This window comes from Alosa pseudoharengus, unplaced genomic scaffold, assembly GCF_046254945.1.
Source record: "Alosa pseudoharengus isolate Yale_2024_CS ecotype anadromous, Long Island Sound unplaced genomic scaffold, YU_APseudo_1.1 YU_APseudo_1.1_scf_5, whole genome shotgun sequence".
NCBI classification, from domain to species: Eukaryota; Metazoa; Chordata; class Actinopteri; order Clupeiformes; family Clupeidae; genus Alosa; species Alosa pseudoharengus.
The window spans coordinates 1,206,666-1,230,296 of record NW_027468837.1 but is presented as its reverse complement, the minus strand read 5'-3'; the positions used below and the strand labels follow the sequence as shown (position 1 = coordinate 1,230,296).

The following is a 23,631-nucleotide window of genomic DNA, read 5'->3' as shown; positions in this document are numbered from 1 at the left end:
GCCCCTTCTGAAAAAGCAGGAGGCTACCTTTAAACTTAATCGTTGCCGAGAGGAATCCCAGCCTATGAATTCAATAACAAAATAAATCATGCTTAATTAAAAATGATCTTGATTTAGGCTACTTGGGAATGGCATAAGGCTTGGCTACACAGTGGTTAACGAAATCTGCTTTTGCTACTGGTGCCGCTCCACAAAACCAAAAAAATATCTTAATTTGCTGTCTACGTTATTGTCCATGAAGGCATATCTGGCAAGTTGTTATTTTATGAAGACGTAAATGGTTGCTTTGCTTTCATTAATGGTTTCGCTATAGTTTGCAAGAAGGAGTCATAACGCGTGAGCATGCCACACTATCCAGGGACGCGCTCACACAGCTGTGTTAGCGGGGGCAGGAGGATAACTGTTAGCGCAGGCTTTATATAAAATATGAAATAAAGGCCTGTCTTGAATCCATGCTTGCCCAAAATAAAGGCCTGTGGTTTGCGCAGCCTACAGTAAGTAGGCTAAATAACAGACCCGCCACAATATGCGGTATGATGATTTTTTACGAGCAAGATGTTTTTGGTGCCCTACGTGCACTGCATGTTCTTAAATAACAATGAAATATCATCAGTAAAATTCGACCATTATTTTGTGATTTGGGAATAATGTATATTTTCATTAAGCACAGAGAATCGCATGTCAGTCCCCTCATATTTGGCTGACTTCTGCAGACGCGCAAAAAAACACTGCCACTTCCCTCCCCATATTCCCCTGATCACACATCAGACCAGCTTGTAGGCCATTAGCAATCTGTTTATTTTATTTTATGAAGCCTATACAGTAGATCACCTGCCACATTCTTGCAATAGACAGATGCTGTCAGACTCTCTGTTTGTGGTTTGTCCTCCTAGTGTTTTGTCTATTTGTCCCCCTCTGCAGGAGCTGTTGTGTACCACTGCTGTCGGTCTGAGTCTCCGCCCTTCCTCTGTCTGCTCCTGGTTCTCACCTGCTTCCACTGGTGTCTCTGATCTACCTACCAATCAGCGTCAATCTGCCTACATCTGATTGCAATTTCAGCTGGCTGCCTCCCTGTCAGAACGTTCCGTCTTCTCGTAGCAGTTCTCGAGTGCGACCTCCTGCCTGACTGTGAGTTTTTGCCTGCCTAGTTTTGACCTCTGCCTGATTTTTCTGACTGTTCTCTGCCTGAAGATTTTGTACTTTTGCCAAGTTTTTTCTGTTTTTTGCCTGCCTGTGTTTTGTTGCCGGTGAATGAAGACTGGCCTACTGCCGTGAAGGAGGATTGACTTTTGTGTTTCACCTGCACCCTCTCTGGAGTGTCCAGTTGCCTGTGCCCTGTTCTCCTGCTGGGGTTTTGCCTTGTACGACTGTTTTTTTCTGAACTGTTTTTTTGTGCTTTTTCTGAAGACTGCTTTCTGTTGAAGATTGGCCCAGTGTGTTCCCTGTGGATTACTCTCAGGACTGTGGAAGCTCTGTTTTTTGTCTCTGTTAATAAATCTCCTCCTCTGAGTCAATTCTGGGTGTTTGTCATATCTGAGTCCCACTCTCTGAAAACGTGACATAACGTTCTGACCACTATGGACTCATCAGATATGACTCAGATCCGCTTGGCTGTTGAGAAGCAAGGGTCCATGATCGGTCAACATCACCAAGAGATCCAAGGGGTAAGCAAAACCCTCCAGACGCTAACTACTAGCTTGACTCAACAGCTGCAATCACCTGACAACCAGCTTTCTGACCATTCAGCGACTCCTTCTCCACGCTCAGCTCCTTGGGAGCCCAGGCTTTCTCCCCCTGAACATTATGCTGGTGAGCCCGGTACATGCCGATCCTTCCTGTCTCAATGCTCATTAATTTTTGAGTTACAGCCTCTAACCTTTCCCAGTGATCGTTCTAGGATTGCCTACATTATAACCCTACTAATGGGAAGAGCACGTGAATGGGAACGGCTGTGTGGGATTCCCAGTCTCCAGTCTGCTTCAACGTGGATCGTTTTACCGAAGAGATGAAGCGTGTCTTTGATCGGTCTGTTGTTGGAAGAGAAGCGGCCAGGGAGATTCTCCATCTTCGCCAAGGTAATCGCCCTGTCTCCGATTATGCCATCGAATTTCGGACTCTGGCTGCTACCTGCTACTGGAATGATGATGCACTGTATGATGCCTTTTTGAATGGATTAGCTGGGTCAGTAAAGGACGAATTAGCCTCCTGTGAGTTGCCAGAGGACCTGAATGCTCTGATTGACCTGACGAGCCGCATTGACACAAGGCTCCGCTTACGCTGGAGAGAGAGAGGTCAGGGAAGATCCGGACGACTCAATTTCGGTCCCAGTCCTACATCTGGCGTGTCTTCAGTGTCTGCTTCACCCTTGCCAGAACCAATGCAAGTGGATCGAACACGGGTGTCAAAGGAGGAGAGACAACACAGGATCTCAGCCAACGCCTGCCTATACTGTGGCCAAGTGGGCCATTACCTCGCTTCCTGTCCAGTAAAAGCTAATGCTCACCAGTAGTCTGGAGGGTACTGGTGAGCACCACTTCACAGCAGCAAGCTTCAATCCTTCGCACTCTCCTTCATGCCACCCTGGTTTGGAAGGGCAAATCATTCACGGTCAGTGTGTTAATTGACTTAGGCTATTTTCTTTTCACGTTTTAATTTCACTCTGTCCTATCGCCCAGGGTCAAGAAATGGCAAGCCAGATGCTCTTTCAAGGCAGTTTTTCCCACCTGAAGCTAAGTCTGAACCTGATCTAATCCTTCCCAGAGAGTGTTTGATTGCTGCCACCTTGTGGGACATAGAGTCCATAGTTCAGCAAGCCCAAGACGGTCATCCCTAATAATGTCCCTCAGGACTGTTTATTTGTGCCTGCTCTGGTTCTTCCTCAGGTCCTCCAATGGGGCCATGCTTCTAAGCTCACCTGCCATCCAGGAGTTCAGAGAACACTCACCTTCCTTTCTAAGGCAACACTTCTGGTGGCCAACTATGAGGGTCGACGTTCAGAAGTTTGTGGCTGCTTGCCCCACCTGTGCTCAGAACAAGTTGTCCAACAAGCCTCCTGCCGGGTTGCTCCAGCCCCTGCCTATTCCCCAGAGACCCTGGTCACATCTCAGTGTGGATTTTGTGACCGGCCTGCTGGCTTCCAAGGGTAACACTGTTATACTCACCATTGTGGATAGGTTCTCCAAGTCAGTTCATTTTGTGCCCTTACCCAAGCTACCCTCTGCCTCTGAGACCGCACAGCTTTTTATAACCCATGTTTTCAGGCTGCATGGTCCCCCAATCAGTGTTGTGTCTGACCAAGGCCTTCAGTTTACCTCAAGGTTCTGGAGGGCTTTTTGCAAACTGCTTGGTATCTCTGTCTGTTTAACATCTGGGTTCCACCCTTAGGCAAATGGGCAAGCGGAGCGTGCGAATCAGTCTCTGGAGACGTCTCTTCGCTGCATGGTGTCTCAAAACCCTTCCTCTTGGTGTCAACTGCTCCCTTGGGTTGAATATGCCCATAACTCTTTGCCTGTCTCTTCCATTGGCATGTCTCCTTTTAAAAGCTGTTTAGGATACCAACCCCCCCTCTTCCCGTCCCAAGAGATGGATGTATGTGTTCCCTCAGCCCAGGAGTTTGTCAGTCGCTGTCGCATGACCTGGAAGATGGCAAGGGCCAAGCTCTTGCATTCTGCTGCTCAATACAAGGTCCAGGCTGATCGCCGTCGTTCCAGAGCTCCAAGGTACAGGGTGGAACAGAGGGTCTGGCTTTCTACCCGGGATCTGCCGTTGAAAGTGGTCTCGGAAGTTGGCGCCTCGGTTCATAGGTCCCTATCCTATCTCTAAGGTAATTGGTCCTAGTGCTGTTCGTCTGAAGTTGCCCAATGTGTTTAAACGTATCCACCCGACTTTCCATGTGTCCAACCTGAAGCCTGTCAGTTCTTGTCGTCTCTCCCCCTATCCAAGACCCCTCCTCCGCCCAGGCTTATTGACGGTTCGGAGACGTACACTGTGAGGCGGCTGTTGAAGGCGCGTCGTCGTGGGAGGGGTTTCCAGTACCTCGTTGACTGGCTGGGTTATGGTCCGGAGGAGAGATGCTGGGTTGCTGCTAAGGACATCCTCGACCCTACTCTCATTTCTGATTTCCGACAACGGCCCCTAGGGGCACCTTCTGGAATGCCGGGTGGCATTTGTAAGGGGAGGGGTACTGTCAGACTCTCTGTGGTTTGTCCTCCTAGTGTTTTGTCTATTTGCCCTCCTCTGCAGGAGCTGTTGTGTACCACTGCTGTCGGTCTGAGTCTCCGCCCTTCCTCTGTCTGCTCCTGGTTCTCACCTGCTTCTACTGGTGTCTCTGATCTGCCTACCAATCAGCGTCAATCAGCCTGCATCTGATTGCAATTTCAGCTGGCTTTAAAATCCCCATTACCAGTCTGCCTCCCTGTCAGAACGTTCCGTCTTCTCGTAGCAGTTCTCGAGTGCGACCGGCCTGCCTGACTGAGTTTTTGCCTGCCTGGTTTTGACCTCTGCCTGATTTTTCATCGACTGTGTTCTCTGCCTGAAGATTTTGTACTTTTGCCAAGTTTTTTCTGTTTTTGCCTGCCTGTGTTTTGTTGCCGGTGAATGAAGACTGGCCTACTGTCGTGAAGGAGGATTGACTTTTGTGTTTCACCTGCACCCTCTCTGGAGTGTCCAGTTGCCTGTGCCCTGTTCTCCTGCTGGGGTTTTGCCTTCTACGACTGTTTTTTTATGAACTGTTTTTTTTGTGCTTTTTCTGAAGACTGAGATTACTCTCAGGACTGTGGAAGCTCAATTCTGGGTGTTTGTCATATGTGAACCTGAGTCCCACTCTCTGAAAACGTGACAGATGCAATATCATCGACACTTACAGTAGCCTAGACTACTGCTTCAACAGAAGGGGATAGTAGCCTATACAAAAAGTACTTCATAAAAATTAGTTAAAACGAATAGCAATTTGCATATTGACAAAACACTGGATTAAAATATCGTAGGCAGAGGAGAAAACTTGTACATCCATTGGCCCATGCGAGATCACATGTCAGTTGCCTCTCCCTTCAGTGCTATGACTCTGTTGATGACTTTGTCCAGATAGTCTAGGCCTATGTATTGCAACGAGAAGCTCTTTCACTTTTCTTGCTGATAGTTAATCGTCTGTGCTGAGGATGGAGTTTATTATTTCCCTCACCTAACTGAAATAGACACATTGTTTCAATACATAGTTTGGTAAAGCAAGTTATTTTGATTAACATTCCAATCATGGCTAGTTGTTTGGCGATGGAGCAAGTCGGACAGCCTTTTTTCCGCAGGGTCCTGATGCACTCACTGACTTCTGCGTTGACGACAACCATCTCTGAACTGTGTAAATGGGCTATGCATTGGGTTAGACACCAGGGGCCATGTTCACAAAGCCTTTTATCTTACCACTAGGAGTACTCCTGTTTAGTACTAAATCGCACTAAAAGATTTTAGCTAGAACTTTTCTTTTAAAAGTTATTCACAAAGCCTTTCAGACCTACGCTTAGTAAGGAAAAATGACAACTCCTAAACTAAGAGTGAGTCTTCGTTGCTATGGATGACTCATGCACGAGTTTGACTTAACTGACCACCTTGATTGGCTGATGATTGTATAGCGGGAATGATTCCAAACACCTCCCTTACGATGATGAGTGACAGGTGACAGGTCTGAGAATGTGTGCGCTACACAAGGACGGAAGATGATGAATAACTGAATAAAAAGGCCTAGCCTAAATGAATCAAGAGTAAGGCAAAACAAATAGCCTAGTAGCCTAATGAAACATACGGATTGATGCAGTATCTTTGTAATATTATTAAATTAATCTGTCACCATAGCCTATGCCTACGTTTGCAAAGAGGAGAACATTTTAATTTGATTCACAATGAAACATTACATTTAATTTACATGTTGACAATGAGTAGCCTAGTTTTGTTTGTTGTTGGTGGCGTTATTGCATCAGTTAGTTATGCCTACAATGCAAAATTGTTTCCTCGCAATTGGAAGCTCCTGTAGCCGCATAGGATTTCAAAACATCGCGACGTGAAATGCCACAAAAAGCAGTTTGTGAATAGGTCTTAGTGAGTTAGGAGTCCTCTCGACTTCTTTTAAGCTGTCCCAGACTTAGGTGCTACTTTTAGGTCTAAAATGCTTTGTGAATTACATTTAGTGAACAAAATTAGGAGTCCTAAAGTTAGGAGGGACACGCCCATTATTTTTAGGAGTTGCTCCTAAATTCGCCAGTTAGGAGCTACTTTTAGCCTTAAAATTCTTTGTGAATACGGCCCAGAGGTGGAAAGGTGCGATTTGTTGGGGGCAGGGCCGGGTTAACAATTCATAGACCACTGGGAACAAATGTCTGATGGGCCCCCCTGCCAACGTGAATCGGGTGGTCAGTTAATAGGCCTATAACGTGAATATTTTTCTTGCAATCTAAGGCACGAGCGAATCTGTGAGGCCAAGCTTCACCAAGTAGCCTGTTTGTTTACAACGAAAATTACATTTAATTAAACTGCTTGTATGCCAAAATAGTTTTCAACATTTTGAATATCAGTGCCGGGTGAATTAGGAAATGTTCTCAAAGTAGCCCTATGGCTGAAAGCTGCTTGGGATCCCCCCCTGTCAAGCAATGTAATCATACAAATGCTCGGCCTGCTAAGTGATTTTTTCAAAAGGAGTAATTTCGGCTTGTCGGAACTGGCCATTGTAGGCTATGTAAAAATAAACTTCCAAAACTACCGAAAAATATTTATTTTCTTGACTTGTCTGTTCTGAAAACCTACCCTTATGAAAAACAATTGGCTTATAAGGAGCTCCAAATAAAAAGAAATCTGCTGAAGAGGTGCCGTCACTTGTCTGTTTTTTTGCCAAGCCCAATGGGGGGGGGGGGGGGGTCAACTGTGCAGGTTTGCATGAACATCAATAGAGGATGAATAGCCTAGAGTAGGTATCGTAAATCCTCAAATTATGGCCGGGATTCAGGGACGTGGGAAGTATTTTCTGAGAGGGGGGAATTACATTTTGATGGCTAAAAACACAATTTTAACGCAGTTTTCTGAGGGACAGAAATACCAACAGAGAAAGCAGTGCCCGTCATCTGTCTGAACATACCTACCTATCTGCAATAGGCTATCACTTCACTGCTTGACACTACCCCACATGGAGAAATGTCGCACATTATCAATGAACCTTTCAGAAATTATTTATTGTGCGAATGGGATAGCAAAACCATAGCGTTTGGTGAACGGAGATGCAGATCACCCTAATTCATTTGTTTGCGCAACAGCCCGTTCAAGGTTGTGTCATCACCATAGGCTATTTGCTACGATATTTACCTCTGTTACAAGTCGTGACTTATGCCCATTCAACTTTTAACTTAGGCTATAGCCTACAACAGTCTAATTTCGCGTGGCAATTCAAAGACCTGTTATTTCCATTTTTGGATTAGAGTAGCCAGTCTCTATGCTGTTTTCATGGACAGCAAGACCCGCTTTCATTGTTTTAAATAACGTTGTTTGTTGCTTACACATGCCATCTCCAGTGGTTCACTTTTACTTGCGCAGCAGACGCGCAGATTGGATGAGCGCTGACACCATTACCCCCTAATTGCATGTCTCTTCATTTGAGAACACTAAATTAAGAAATATTTTCTAACCAGGAAAAGGAAAAGTTTATTTTTCTTTCGGTCCGCGGTTCCATAGGCTACCATTCAAATGCCGCATATTATCCACGGGCTAGCAATCTCCTCGTGCTCTAACAGAGCACAGTTGCCTGTCTAGTGTAACCATAGGTATGTCTACAAGGAAAATGTCTTAGTGCGCTTGGGGGGTGGCCGCACCCCCACTTCCAACGTCACTGGCTGCCTGATAGGTGAAGAGAACAAGAAATGGAGAAACATCAACGCAATGCCTTGGTAGTTAGGCTACTGCAAATGTAACACCCTTGTTTCTATGAAACTGGAAACAATTGAACCAAGAGACTTTGTCACAAGACAAAACAGATGTCTCAAAGCCTATTAGATTAACATGAGCCTACTGTGGTTTAGATTTGTATGGCAGTAAGACAAATATTTGGTTAGACTAGGCTAGCTAACTTTACACTGACACAACGTAACTTAATGCTCTGAATTCACGGTCAACATGAAATCCAAAACTTTTTGATTACCAAGTTGAAATGTCCAGGTCAACCACAAATAATTCAGATTCTTTTTAATATAATCCAATAACTAATTCAATGTGGATTTAGGCCTGTAGGCCTAACTCGGCCTAGTTAGCAAAACCATTAAACACCACTTAAAACTTCAACGAAGAGTTTCCATTGCTGCTGAAGAGATGTGGACGGCACGGCAGGGCACGCCTAATGAAAATAAATGAACGCAATGCAACACAGACCCCGCTTCTCTCGCATCAGTCACTGAAATGAACGCAACACAGAACCCGCTTCTCTCGCGTCAGTCACTGACAGTAGAATAAATGTATGTGTAAAAACACTTCGATGATAAGCGCAGCGCAACAGCAGTTTGTGACGTTGTTTATTAGTGTAACCTCATGTATGAAAAGTAGTATTGCCGTGGCAATACTGGCAATACTAGTGACGGCGGTCATGTCCTGAAGTAGCCTAAGCATGTAGGCTAGTGATTCCTAAAACATACCAAACAAACTCCATTCTGTGGCTATTGAAATTTGGGTACTATCGTGTTAACTGTAACCCACCCTCTGAAGCCTTTCGTGACACATAGAAAATACTTTTTAATGAACCTGACGTGTTTTTCATTCTCTGATTCTAAAAATGTCATTTTTGAGTCATTAAAACACAAAGTCGCTGAGCTGTGTTTGTAGACTGCGCTCCTCCTCGGTCTACTGACAGCCAGGGCGTATACATTTCTTCTACGGCTGCAAATGGGATTCACTCGCAGTTAACCAAATATTTCTTTATTAGGGCAGGGCAGGCATATTTCTGGCTATTAAATTATTTCTAAACCAGTCTGCTAAAGTCTTAATGCGTAGCCAAGCCTTGTGCCGTAGCCAAATAGCCTAAATTAAATTGAAACAATGCCTTCTAGTAGGCCTACTCATGGACTGATACTGTAGCTCTATTGGGAAGGACACGGCTCCATTTCTTTTTACGAGACACCCTGCTCACCATCTGGTGGTTGTTTGGGTTGTTGCAGCGTTACTGGGGAAATACAAATTAAACTTGCGTGAGGTCACGTGCGAATCACGCGTGTAGCCGGCCAATTTGAAGTAATGCCCATATACTATATTATTATAATTATAATAGCCTAAACAATGATAATAAACAGAAATTCATTAACTTTCTGTGGAGATTTGACAGGGTTGTTGTTGGATAGGCTGCAAAGCTGTAGCAGTCATTGGGCCCAAAAACTTGAAAAGGGCCATGGCAATTCAACACACACACACACACACAGAGGGAGACGGGGACACTCAAAATAATAAACATACCTTGTATAAAAGTGAATATCCTCGTTGGATCCAGTGATGCAAAAGTAGACCGCAGCTGCAGAGACTCTAGCTGGTGTTGGAGCTCCTCAACCTTCTTCCTGAGTTTTTCGTTTTCCCTCGTCAGCTCATAAACTACCACGGAGGTGTTGGGAGTGACACAGTAGTCGTGGACGGTAACGGTGACTTCCATAGGCTGAACGTTGTCCTCTTCTTCAGACATGTCTGCCGGCAGTAACAAATTCTGTGACCTGTCGAATTTTGTGACTCTAGAGGGCACTGTTTTATTGGAGTCTATGAATGTACTGAGCTGTACTGTCACTGACGAGGCAATTCTGTTATGTGTGTAATTCTTCTAATAAATTTGGTAAATCTTTGAAACATGGAACTGGTGTGGGTATATTACTCCACAGGCCTGCCTGTGTATCTTTGCTTTGCTGTGTACTAGGCTATCTCTAAAGTAGAGCTAAAGTCTATCCCTCACCACTCCTGTGAACAGGTTGACTTCAGCAGGACAGGTCACATATTTTGATAGGCTACTGTCAAATTATGTCACTGTAACTTTGCTAAAAAAAAATGCCGTGGAGGTCACAAACTGCCTCCTTGTAGGCCTATAGCCTATCAGTTTGAGGTGCCAAAAAGGATATTAACAGACAATGGCAAAGAGTTTGTCAATAATGAAGTAAAGTGTTTGCTGATATAAAAGGCAATGTACAATATCAGTCCATTTCTGCAGAGTTATAGTGGGGTAACATAATTTGACAGTAGGTCTATCAAAATATGTGACCGATCTGGCTGAAGTAGGCTAACCGTGTGTAGGATAACTGTGTACTAAGTGAGTCCACTTGTTTACTGGAGTAATGAGAGCTGTTTGGAGTCATATGTTGTGTCCTAACCTAACCTTCCCAAGTTCACCTGTTGATCGGGCAGTTGTTTGGCGGTAGCATTTCAGATAGCCAGTACAGCTCAGTACATTCATAGACTCCAATAAAACAGCACCCTCTAGAGTCACAAAATTCGACAGGTCACAGAATTTGGTGCAAGACCGTTGGAAGAAAAGTTCTTCCGCCGACTATTTGCTGTCCACACTGACTTCACCTCTTCATCCACAGGGAAACGATGGAAATGGAATTATACCGTGATGAATTGGTACACTGTGGTACACAACAGTGAAGAGAAGTCTTCTTAACTTGGTGCTGAAGTTTCAAACGCTTACCGGCTTTAACACCAAAAAGACTCATGTCAGTACGCTGGACGGTCGTGTGTTGTATAAAATTATCCTATGGGTTGTAGACATCATGATGAGAGAACGAGTTTGAAACTGTAAAGCATGTATTCATATAACCTTAATCATAATCAAGTAATACACTGAAGTTATTCCTAACCATAATACTCTTATAACATTTTAAATAACAAGTTTAACTAATACTATTAACATACTGAAGCTATTCTACCAGAATTCCCCCTACGTGCGCTCTGTATCCCTATGTCTCTGTTTGCTGCCCTGTGTCTCATTTTGTTGCACTGTGTCTCATGCTGCCTTAGCCTAGGCCTTTTGAGTCGGCCTTGAAGCTGCAAGATACCGCATACACAGGGCGAGCTCTACTCATAACAACCAGTAGGAGAGTGCAGGGGGGCGAACGATATTTAACCCATGCACAATGTATGACCTGTGATCACTCTATACTGTACACCCCTGAACTTTCCATAAACTTAAGGTGAAAAGTTCGTTTGGGGTAGTGTTGTGTCAGCATTTTGGAGGGGTATAAGTAAGAGAGTTCTACCTTTGTTCGGGAGTGCGATCGTGCGATCCACTCAGGCTTTGCGCTATGTAGTCATTAAAGGAATTTTTGCACGGAACTCTGCCGGACTTTTGCGCCTTCTTTTTGGGACAAGTTTTTGACTTCAGCACTTATAATGGTGTATTTTTGTTACGTTGTGGGCAAGATGTTTGGACTTAATTTCTGGCCCGAGTCTGAATATCTGCCACGACACGTGATGTAAACTAGAGAGCGCTATTGCCGGAAGTGGTCCAGCTTACCGCCGAAAACCCGGAAATTCGATTTCCATTGTTGTGCACCTAGCGAATTGATGTTGCAAGCTCTTTTACAATAAATGTTCTATGAGTGACATTGCTGTTGCTTTTAGCTCTTTGGGATTTAAGTTTTCTAAGGTGACAATTCAGCTTGTAGATTATTTCTCCCTCTTTTAAATTGGAGCGATCATGGAGCGATTTCACTGGAGTGGGAGGAGTTTTAAGTGGAGTGGGGAGCGAAATTGAGAGAAGCGGCCAGACGTGAATTTGAGAGGAGGAGCAGCCGAGTGAACCTGAGTGAGGAGCAGGATATTTGCACCGCTCAGCTCCGCTCACTATCTCTGATATCAACCAACATGATTACCCTAGCAACCATCATATAAACAGCTTTATTTAGCATTGCAACAACCATGTCTACCTAAGCAAAACCACTGTAACTACCTCTACATTATCTGTTTTAACACTGTATATTTTACATCGTATGTTTGGCATTTTCATGTACTGCTAATTCCTCGGCATTACATTTTCTAGTTTGAAGTTGCACTGCTTGCTGTTAAAGGGAATGACAAACACACCCATGACTGATTAAGAAACCAGAGCCCAGCGTTTGATCACAAAATCACGCCATTAAATTAGTGACTGGCCCCGCCTTTAATATCTATACATTTTGCACTTCTAACCATCCGTTTCTCATTGCCAAAATGGGGCCCCATATGTTATTAAGTGTTTTTGTGTTTCGGTAGTGGCATAAAATGTCCAAATACTAGAAATGTGTACCTTAGATTTCATACAATGCATGTAAATGAAAAGTTGGGGGGACTCAAAGAGTAACGTAGATGGAAAGAAAATGATTCTCACCAATGACTGGAAGACGAGAGGTCCATATTTTTCAGTGTTGTCATCCAGGATTGAGAACAAAGTGTCTAAGATGTCTTGAAGAAACTGAAAATTGGACAAAACAGGATAACAATTGATAATATATTAACAACTACCTAGATGTATCACACAGTAGTACATATTATGACCACTGCATGCATGGTGTTGCTACCCAGTATGCAAAGAAAATAAAACACACCTTCCAAATGCCCCCATCCCCATCTCCTGTAACTGCATCATTAGGGAGTATGTCCAGTTAATAAAATGCATGATGCAACTCTTTGAACATTTATGTTAAATGTTAATCCCATTGAAACAGTGTTGTTTCTATACATGTAGTGCAGTCAAATTAGACTAAAGCAGATGAAGAAATAAGTGGAGAATGGCCAAAGAGGGGATGACCCCACTTAACTGCAGTTCTGTACAGTGATGGCAGAGGGAAAGAGGCTGTTCTTGTGTCTGGTTGTTTTTTTGCGCAGGGATCTGTAGCGCCTGCCAGAGGGGAGGAGGTTAAAGAGGATGGATGTGTGTGGGGTCTTTGATGATGTTCTCAGCCCGCTTCCTGGTCCTAGCAGTGTACAAGTCCTGGAGGGAGGGCAGGGGGGCACCAATGATTTTTTCAGATGTCCTGATTAAACAGTGATGGATGTGCAGAGGATGAATTCAATGGTAGCATTGTAGAAGATGGCCAGCAGCGCTTGTGGTAGGCCATGCTTCCGCGGCTGCCACAGGAAGTACATCTTCTGCTGAGGATGGCGTTGATGTTGGACTCCCACTTCAGATCCTGGGAAATGATGGAGCCCAGGAACTTGAATGACTCCACATTTGACACTGGGCTGTTGGATATTGTGGGGGGGTCAGCACTGTGGGGTGTGTCCTAATGTCCACCACCATCTCCACAGTCTTTAGATTGTTTAGCTCTAAGTTGTGTTGACTGCACCAGAGCACCAACTTATCAACCTCTTGCCGATATGCAGACTCGTCACCATTCTGGATGAGCCCAATAACAGTGGTGTCATATGCAAATTTTAAGAGTTTGCTGCTGGGTCTGGAGGTTCAGTCATTTATGTAGTGGAAGAAGAGCAGTGGTGAAAGGACACACCCCTGTGGTGCACCAGTGCTGGTTGTCCGTGTTCCAGATGTGACATCTCTCAGGCACATGCTGACTCCTGTCCATCAGGAGATACAGTGAGCTGAGAGAGTTTGGCGGTGAGGATTTCAGGTATGATAGTGTTGAACGTCGAGCTGAAGTCTACAAACAGGATCCTGACATAGGTCCCTGGCTGGTCAAGGTGTTGCAGAATGAAGTGTAGCCCCATGCTCACTGCATCATCTACTGACCTGTTTGCCCTGTAGGCAAACTGCAGGGGGTCCAGTTGGTGACCTGTGATGTTTTTGAGGTGGGTCAGTACCTGGCGTTCGATTTTGGCGTACTAAAGTCAAGGACAGGTTTATAGTCATTCAGTCCAGTGATGGAAGGTTTCTTGGGGACTGGGATCATGGTGGAGCTTTTGAAGCATGAGGGGACATGAGGGGACTCTGTTGAATATTTGTGTGAAAATTGGTTCTAGCTGGACCGCACAGGCCCTGAGACAGGAGGGCGTCACACCATCAGGGACTGGTGCTTTACGGACATTTTGCATCTGGAAGAGGCGGCAGACATCCTGTTCACATACGGTGAGTGTGGGTTGAGTATCCGTAGCCAGGAGTGTTTCATGTGGTCATCAGCAAGGCCTTTGTTAGTCTCAGCAGTGGGGGGTGGTCTCTTGTAGCTGGTGACCACAGTGCTGCAGAGTCGTTAGCTGCTCTGATCTCTTTGGTCAATGTGTTCCTGAGTGTTTTGTACAGATTCCTGTCTCTGTTGCTGTAGGCCTCCTATGTCTAGGCCTAGTATGTTTGATCTGAGGACAAAACTATGGGAGACCCACTGATAAAGAAAATAATTATTTGGAGACTTGGTGAACGCAAGACACAACTTTCTGTTTCTGTAACAGTGATTCTTGCAAATATTTGCTTCCCTTACCATCCTCCTCACTATGCATAGGGGAGGAATAAGCATTGTCCAAGCAAGTTAGATGAACTGAACTGGAATTTGAAGTAAAGGTGATATAACTGATGTATTTTATTTCTTCTCATTGGTACAATGATTAAAATTGCTGAATTTTATAGGATAAAATGGTACGGTGGAAGTGTTACATGGGCACCGCCATGTTGGATTTCAACAATCAGCTACATCACTGGCATGATAAGTTACTCTGCACTAGCACTAGCAGCCATACTACCCTACAAAGGCTAAGAGCAGTATCTGCACTTTAAAAAAAAAAAAAAAAAAAACATTGCACAAATAAGAAGTACATTATCTGCTCTTAAATCTGTTAAAATTTCATATGGCTACCTAATACATTTCTTAGCTAAATTTACATTTTTAGTTTGCAGTTTGTATAGAAAAGTAGAGTGAAACCAAGGCAGTGTAGTATCTGCCCTTACTGCCTTGATTTCAATTGCCATTACTGCATTCATTTTGTTTCACTTGCCTTTACTCTAATAGGGTGTGTGTGTGTGTGTGTGTGTGTGTGTGTGTGTGTGTGTGTGTGTGTGTGTGTGTGTGTGTGTGTGTCACGGCAGAGGCAACCATCACAACTGGCGACAACATTCAACTCCTCGATGCACAAAACACCAGAAGGACAATAATCAATCACTTCCACTCGCGCATGATTCAGCACTGGACAGGCCTACGCCTACAAGGACAACTGGCCTGCCTGCCCTGTGCCGACCATAACGTATCACACACAGTTCTGAAAAACACAGCCCTACAAGATGACATCCACAGATTTACAATAAAAGCTCGTCTTCAGGTACTACCAACAAAGTCCAACTTAGCAACATGGTTTCCATCCGCACATGAGCCGTTTTGTCTGCAACATCACAGCCGGCAAAGGGAGACGATCGCACACATCCTTAATGGCTGCGCTGCATACAAAGGACTGTACATCGCGCGCCACGACCGTATAGTTGCACTGTCAGTGAAGGAGTTCGGCGACAATGCCAACTTTACTGCAATTCATCACAATGAAAAGATCAAGACAGACTGGTTCTCCCCCCCACACGAGCAGTGCGCTACATTGGAAACTGCCATAAATAACTTACCAAATACACCTGACATAGTTGTAATTAATGAACACACCAAAGCCGTTACAATAATAGAAATTGGTTGCTCTTTCAATGCTTACATGGACATCTGCTATGCCTCAAAACTGTTAAAATATCAACCATGGGACAATGTTTTCAATAACTCTGGCTACTCCTGTAAAATCATTGCCCTCATTTTTGGTAGTTTAGGCCATGTGCACAAGATGTGTGTACAAGGCCTGCAGATCTGTGGACTGCATAAGAGCAAGGCCAAGAAACTGACAAGATATTGCTCTGTATCAGCAGTAATTGGTAGCCTCTACATATGGAGGCGTAGGTGTCACCTTTACCCCTAATGTGCATAATGGACTGGGATATTGGCTGCTGTTGTACACCTTTCTATCAAATTTGGATTATGCCATGATATATGCTTATCTTCTAATCCAAATAAAGAAGTTAAATGTGTGTGTGTGTGTGTGCACAGGGAAAGACTGGGACTAAAGAAAGGCCCTGGACTTTCTTCTAAAAAGGCACACTACCATTCACACTCACACACACATTAGGTGTATCATGATACAGTCTCACAATATTAAATGCCAGTGAAGTATCATATTCAAAATAGTCAGATTTTACAAAAAGTAATTAACATATACTTTAATAAATATAAGCAGCAGTGTGCAAAGGTGTCAAAGGTTAGGTTTTGGTGTGCAGTAATGCAATATTGCTTGACATGAAAGTCTGCAAGAATACGCGATTGATTTTGTTCCATTTTAACATAAATGTTTACAAATGACAGAGTTGACATTGTTAAGGCATCAAGCAGCATATCTTCACTAAAAATTGAGTAAGTACCTCCTCAATTAATATAAAAACTGAGTGATTATGATCACTTGCTACACTTACTGCAAAATGTTATTGTATGGCCACGTAAGTATAAGCAGTAATGCAAAGGCAAAGCGCAGTATAGCCTATAAAACTACCAAATTTTGCCTAGATGTCAAAAAACAAAACGTTTAATATTCACCTCACTTTGATCTATCTAATTATACCACTTGTTGTTGAATATAATTTGATGCTTATACTTGGTGTAAGAAAATCACAAAAAGCTGTTTTTCTCAGTTTGGCATTTTTGCAGATACTGCTCTTTGGCTTTGTAGGGCAGCATAGCAGGTAATGGGTCTGAGGCTAGCTGACATGGCTGAGTAAACAGAAACCAAGGTCTAGGGGGGTTCATACTGTATTGCCCCTGGCTACAGTAATGAATTGTTTAGGGCTAAGGCAGCTGGGGTTAAGACACATTTCCACAGGCTACCTTTGACAAGGAAACCAGCCCTCAACTTAAAACTGGCAAGCCCTCCGACATCCCCTGGATTCCAAGTCTGTAGCGAGCACTTGTTAGCGACAGACTATTTAGAGCGCTGTACTTTCGACACAACAGACTGAAACCTGAGGCCATTCCATCAATGTTCACTTTTCAGGCTACAGTACCTGCCAAACCGATAGACCAACGGGAGCAGGGCCGTCGCAAGGCCCCGTGTGAACTTGACAGGTGTGAGGCCCTTTTCATTTACGTGCATGAAATGTGATAGTCTACTTTACACATAGCTTACTGTTGGTGCATTTTTAATAGTAGAGTAATAGGCTACACCATCTTTAACATTAGGGGAGTCACATACATATTTGGCCATAAGCCGTTTATCATAGACTATGTGCCATATGTGTTGCCATGGGCGGGCCTGGACGGGCAGTCAGTCAGTATTGCCCGTCTAATTAGAGGGCTTTCCTTTGTTTACGTTCACCATCTAAAGAAGGCGCACAAGTCAGCACTCAGCTGAGAGCCTCGCTAACAGCCGGCAGCTCCTCCCCCTCCCCTCCCCAACATTGCTGTGAGAACCCTCCCACAATACAATCAAGTGAGGCAATTGGTTTGTAGCCATGGTCTTAGCTAGCTAAAGCTAAAACTATGAAGCAAACTAATTGATTTAATTTTGTGGTCAAACGCCATCGCATTGAGCAGGATCAGGATGAAACACAGTCCTCAACGTTGCTCTCTCAATCAGAGAGTAATTGGGGGTTTGTCGCTGTTGAATCGGAAAGTTTAGATCCAGATATCCTACCAACGCTCTCTCCAGCTACTCCAGGTAAAAGCTCAGGTAGGCTAGCTATCTACAGAGGCACTTGTAATGTTTTTATTATGGCAAATATCATATTTGAGGAGAATCATGGAACCTATCGCCTTATTTGTTTACAACTTCCAGACTTGACTATCACAGGGTATATGCTATATTTACTACCAACACAACATCAAGCAGCAGCCCTTTTTTTTGGGGGGGGGGGGGGGGGTATGCAAAGCACAACATACTACTTACTACTGTATAAAGTACAAGTGTGACACTGTCACACCCATCATAAACATTAGGTACCAATGTCTAATTGTGATCATTAAGTATTGTCATTGTCAATTATGTTTTTTTGTAGTGTCGAGTTGAGTTTCAGTTGTCCTTACAGTACCTTAACCCTAGCCCTTGAGTTATCCTAACCATAGCCCTTAGCCCTAACAAGGTGAATAATAACCTTAGCACTTCTTAAAAACAAATGACACTTAACAACCATAAACATTAACAAAGATTAATAATAAAGTGTGTCACATCACACACTCTTACCCACAAACACACATTTTCACACACACAGACTTAAGCAGAGAACTACTGTCCCAAAGGAGCAATTTATTTAATCCAGGGATGCAAAGACAAACAAAAAACCCTCCAGTCTAAGGATAGGCCCAGAAATCTATCTATATTATTATATAAAACCATTATTATTGTTATGGTATTGTTGTTGCACATGACACTAAAGCAGTCATTGAAAACATACACGAGTGGAATGCTTTACTAATGCAAAATTGAAAACTATGATTTCATTGCATTACTCAGCATGGTTGCACGATACTTGCATGAGAAATACTTCCCAAAACAACAGTAATTATAAGGATGCAATTTCTTAACAAAGTTTGATTCTTTAAGCCAACAATTTGATTTTTTTTAATAGTTCAACATTTGTAGCGATGTGATCCAATGCGTTGCTGGGGTCTGTTGTCGATAGGAAATGATAGATTTTGGTTCATTTTCATGGATTCTAAAAGGCCAAATATTATTGGCTACATTATAGGCCAAATACAGAAAATTGACTGTGGAATCAGGTAGGTTACACAGAGTTTGTTCTCTTGTCCCCCCTAAAACCTCCTGTCTTTGCTTTCAAATTTAACTAGATTAGCGTGGTCCTACTCTGTTGTCATCTAAATGCAGTGTTTTGTAGGCTATTCAAAGCATTTCACGTTCATCACTCAGTTGTGGTGTAGGCCTATAGAGCATCACAGTCCCGCCCCTCCTCCGAGAGAGCTTAGTTTCCGGAAGTAAATTTCCCATTAATTTCTCCCATTGACGTTTTGGAAAAATCCGTATCTAAAGAGTTTTAGAGCATGTCTTAGGCTAATCAGCTACGTCAAAGCTTGTCAAAGGTACAAGACTGTGTACATATTTTCATTTCCGAGCGAAGGAACTACTCATCCCATAAACCACCGCGCCTCACTGAAAAATATATAAGCAGCACGAAATTATTTCCAACCGGCGACAGCACGCGAACCCTTTCCTCCAAACAATGATTTTTATATAGTTAATAGCAGTTATTTCAGGAGTAATCGTGTAAATAATAGTGTTTTGGTATTGGATGTTATATTTACCATCGTGTATTTTATATTGTGTGTGTGTGAAAGCGGTTAACGTTAACGTTAGCAACATTGTACAGTGCTTCGTATCTGACTGCCATCCTGATGCATGGACCGGTGCATGGTCTGCTCTTGGACCACCATATTCAGTTTATTAACTAGCTGTGAATTATTACACAAAATGTTCATTAAATGTACGAAGAAGTATTTCTAGGTTAATGATTGATGATATGGCTCGTACAGTATGAAGGCTACAGTAGCCTAGCTAGTGTTAACTAGCATTACCAACCTCCCTGCAAAACTCACCACACAACTTCGTAGGTTTGATAGGTCTTGTCCCTCATTCTGGCCCTTACAAAACCCACAAGCTGACCCTCGAGACACAACAGTCAATAATGTGACCCGATTTAAAGTGGTTTTCACCCCTTTGGACACTCTTGATTTCGTCCTTGAAACAGTGAAATATTCACGGGGGCATGGACGGTTTGCTAACGTTAGCAGCTAACCATTTTACTGCAGTGTTTAGCCGGTGGTAGCATCCATCTTGTGCTATCAGCTAGCTAGCTAGTTCAAAGGTTTAAGTACTTAATGGGGATATACAGGGCTTTTTATGCCTCGACTAAGTTGATGTTTCATATAAACAACAATTCATGTTCACAGAAACAACAAGGTCACTAAAACATAATATATTTCATACCTGTGTTGCAGCATGTAGGCTAATGTTAGCAGCATTATAATGACATTCTAATGTCTGAAAGGCTAATGATTAGCTAGCCTATCGGCTACCTGAAAAGTTAAGTGTTCAAACTAGCATTTACAGTGTTCTATTTGATGGTGTATAGGGAGGGAAAGTAATCTCATCGCCATCTAGTGGTTGCGTTCCTAGAGTTTAGCGGAGGGGATGGGATTTTTTTTTTGAAAAAATATATCTCGGTGCACATTGGGATCTTAATTGAATGCCTTCCATATGTTAGGCACTGGGGTCACCTCTATTGCTTCAAGTGGTCATACCTTATTTTTAGGATCAGTTGAATTGTTTTGAGTTTTTTTCGTAACATGGTGATAACAAACTACAGTTGCATGTGACGTCACAGGTTTGGGCGCTTAATCTCTAACTGATCAATACGGCAATTTGCTTAACTGGCTTACATATTTTTGTAATAACGGAAGGTGATGTAAACCGCGTGGTGATAACCTTTATGTCTGGATAACTGGTGTTGTGCTTCTACTCACATGAAGAGCTGGCAGTAAGTGTTAAGTGGCAATGCTAACCAGGCTAATAAACAAACCATGCTACGTGAGTAACGTCGAGTCACGTGGCTTTTTTGTAGTTCATTTATGAAACAAAAGGAGCAATTTTTAGGGTCTGACATTTTCACAGTTAGAAGATTATTACTGTATAGACACTGAAAAATATTTTTGGTGAATAAGATCGCTGATTTGGCTTCACAGTATTTTTTTAAAAATAGGTCTATGGGACTTAACATTAGAGCTGCTCTTCGATAGGAACGCAACCACTTGGGGCGCTGGTTTTCACTTTCCCTCCCTATTGGCCCTGACTAAGTTCGTGTGATATATAAACCACAATCCTTGTTCATACAAGTACCAATGTTCGTCTAGAAAGTTTTTATTCACATTAAGATTTTCGCCATAGGTAGTAAAAGACTCCGCCATCTTTGTCAATAATTTTCGCTGATAAAGTTACAAACTATGACCTTAACAGCCTTTCCACCAATCAGAGGCATCACTGTGGGATTGTGGGATTGTTCAGGATTGTGGGTAATGAAGTACTTATCCAAGACATCGCGAATAAAATACATTGATCTCAAAACGAGGTTAGTGCCCCGTGAACTTTTGGCGTCTATATGAGCATACACAATCGCTTAGTACAGCCGTAGCTGGTTTTGAGTATACCATGTGCAGTTAAGTTTTTATGGCTTATACCCGAATTGTCAATGGAGAAATTGCATTGAATTCTTACTTCCGGAAACTCCTGTGGGCGGGACTGTGATGCTCTATGTCTTGAGTGATCGATGTCCCTTTAAATGTCTGGGACTTTAAATTACGTTTTAACTCCATGCTGTTTTTGTTGATGGTCAGCGCCATCTTTGATTCAGTTTTCCTACCGTTTTACTAAATGACACACGCACTTGTGTGGTTAAAGTAAGGAATTGTTTTCAATCGTTTTCTTGATATTCCCACATAACATTAGATGCTAGGCCTAGGTTATAGGGCTGCACGATATATCTAAAATCTATCGTTATCGCGATATCAACGCTTGCGATGGACATACCGCAAAGATTACTTAATTTTCGATACATTTTGATACATTTTCTGTGCCGCACGCATTCCATACAGTCTATGGTGTATTCACATTCTGAATGTCAACATATTTTACCAAACCGATGCTGTCATCCAGCCCTAGAAGCCCGTCCCCCACCAGTTTAGGTGTGTGGTGTTTTAGGTGTTGAGGCAGGAGCTAAGTCGTGATGGCTGAAGACAGTGAGTCAAGCGAGGTAGGCTACACTTAGGTGAAGAGGAATTGGTGACTAAAAGGAAAAACATGTCTGTTATAGGGAAATATTTTGGTTTTATGAAGGCCGACTTATTACAAACACAGCGCCAAATGCGTTCTCCACCGTGTTCAAATAAACAATTTCTTTCGTTGTTGTTATAGGATCAGAAGATAGCCTATCTGTCTTTCACTGTAAGGCTTGTATTTCATAATTTGCATTTAGCAAAAGCCCCAGACAGCAGCAGAGAGGTAATCAGGATTCGTTATTTGTAAAAGTTGTTTAGCCTACTTTGTTAGCCTGGACTGTGTGATCGCAGCCACTTACTTTCACTTTCCGCTGCCCTCGTAGTCGGCATGCCGGTAGCCTAATAACGTGGGATGCGCAGCGTATGAGGTTACAGACTGGGATTCTTAAGATTTTAGATGAGTGACCGCCGCGATATAGCTTAAGTACAGTAGCTTTTTTGCTAGGCCTAGCGAAGGCTGGCAATGTGGAATATTCCGCTGGTTGGTGCGCAAGTATTCAGATTGGCTGTCTATGCGTCTTTTACGAGGATTTTCTTGGAGCACATCTTCCACACAACTTCGATAGTCAGTGGGTATCTTGTCCACCTAGGCTACATAATATACTGCTCAAAAAATTAAAGGAACACTTACAGTTTTCCACAATTGTTCAAACCAATTTTTTGAAACCTTCCACCCTTCTCTCCATTCTCAAACTACATTCACAGAATGTCTGACAGTTCTTGCAAAATAAAACACTCGCCTTAAAAGTTTTTCTTCTGCTCAGAATCAAACAGTGTCAGCACCAATCCAGTGTATGATTGAAGTGTCCCCTTAATTTTTGAGCAGTATATTTTATATTGTTTATGTAGAAAATTATACATTTATTTCTGTAATTATACATTTACCCCCCACCCTTCAGTCTATGTTAGCAGCAAGTAGAATGGAGAAAAACATTAAATATTTAAATATCGCAAGTTATATCGTTATCGCAGTACTCAATAATGTTATCGCATATCGCATGTTTTCCTAATATCGTGCAGCCCTACTAGGTTACATTACAAAAATGTTGTCGGTTACTATGACTAGTTCGAACTTCATTACTGATAGGCTCATAGGTGGAATAATGTTATTATTGTACGGTTCTGGATGATCAGTCAGATGGCAGCACCAGCGTCAGCTGAACAAAAGCTTACACACTAATCAAGTCCACAGTTGCGTGTTCAAAATTCCAGCTTAAGTAGCCTAGAGCGAACTGAGAGTGTTGCCTCCTAACGGAATGAGTGTAGCCTATATTTTCTTAGTTGCTATTAGAGCGATGGGCTAGCCTACATCTACCGCTCCTTTGCTACATGATGAAATATTGCGACAAAATTTCCAAAGTCGGACAGAAATCATGGCGTGCTCGCGCTCCCGTCAACTAGATCGTTAAGTGTAAGGTGCCAACCTTAGCGGTTTTAAGCCAGTCGGAGTCAGTCCTTTTCTAGTTTTGCTGTTACGACAATATCAAACATGTTTGATATTATCGCAAGTCTTTCTAGTCGTGGCTTATGCAAATAGTGTGAACGTGACGTGAACTATAAAAACCAATAGTGACCTCTCTCCAACACCAAACAGGAAGGGGCAAAGTAGGCGACAGCTGTAGCCTATATGATTATTTGTTATTCTTATAATATTTGTCATTTCTTATATATATTTAGTCGGCTCTTCCACGTGACAGAACAACTCTATATCGGTTAGGGATGTCACGCATTAAACAATGCTGCAGAAACACGAAAATATGACTTGAGTTTAGTAGGCTATCATTTCAGTTCCTGTTTATCTATTGCACGATGGGTAATGATTTAAAGGAATCTAGTTGCAGTCTTGTAAATAGTGACCCTG

At 42.9% G+C, this 23,631-nt stretch overlaps 1 protein-coding gene across 1 annotated transcript in view; it reads right to left on the bottom strand.

Annotated features, from left to right (window-relative positions):
- dock3 (dedicator of cytokinesis 3) overlaps positions 1 to 23,631 on the bottom strand; it is an 835,931-nt gene that overhangs the window by 531,569 nt on the left and 280,731 nt on the right. Inside the window, 1 exon segment of the mRNA XM_076267926.1 lies at positions 12,359 to 12,442. Coding sequence (XP_076124041.1) covers positions 12,359 to 12,442 — 84 coding nt within the window.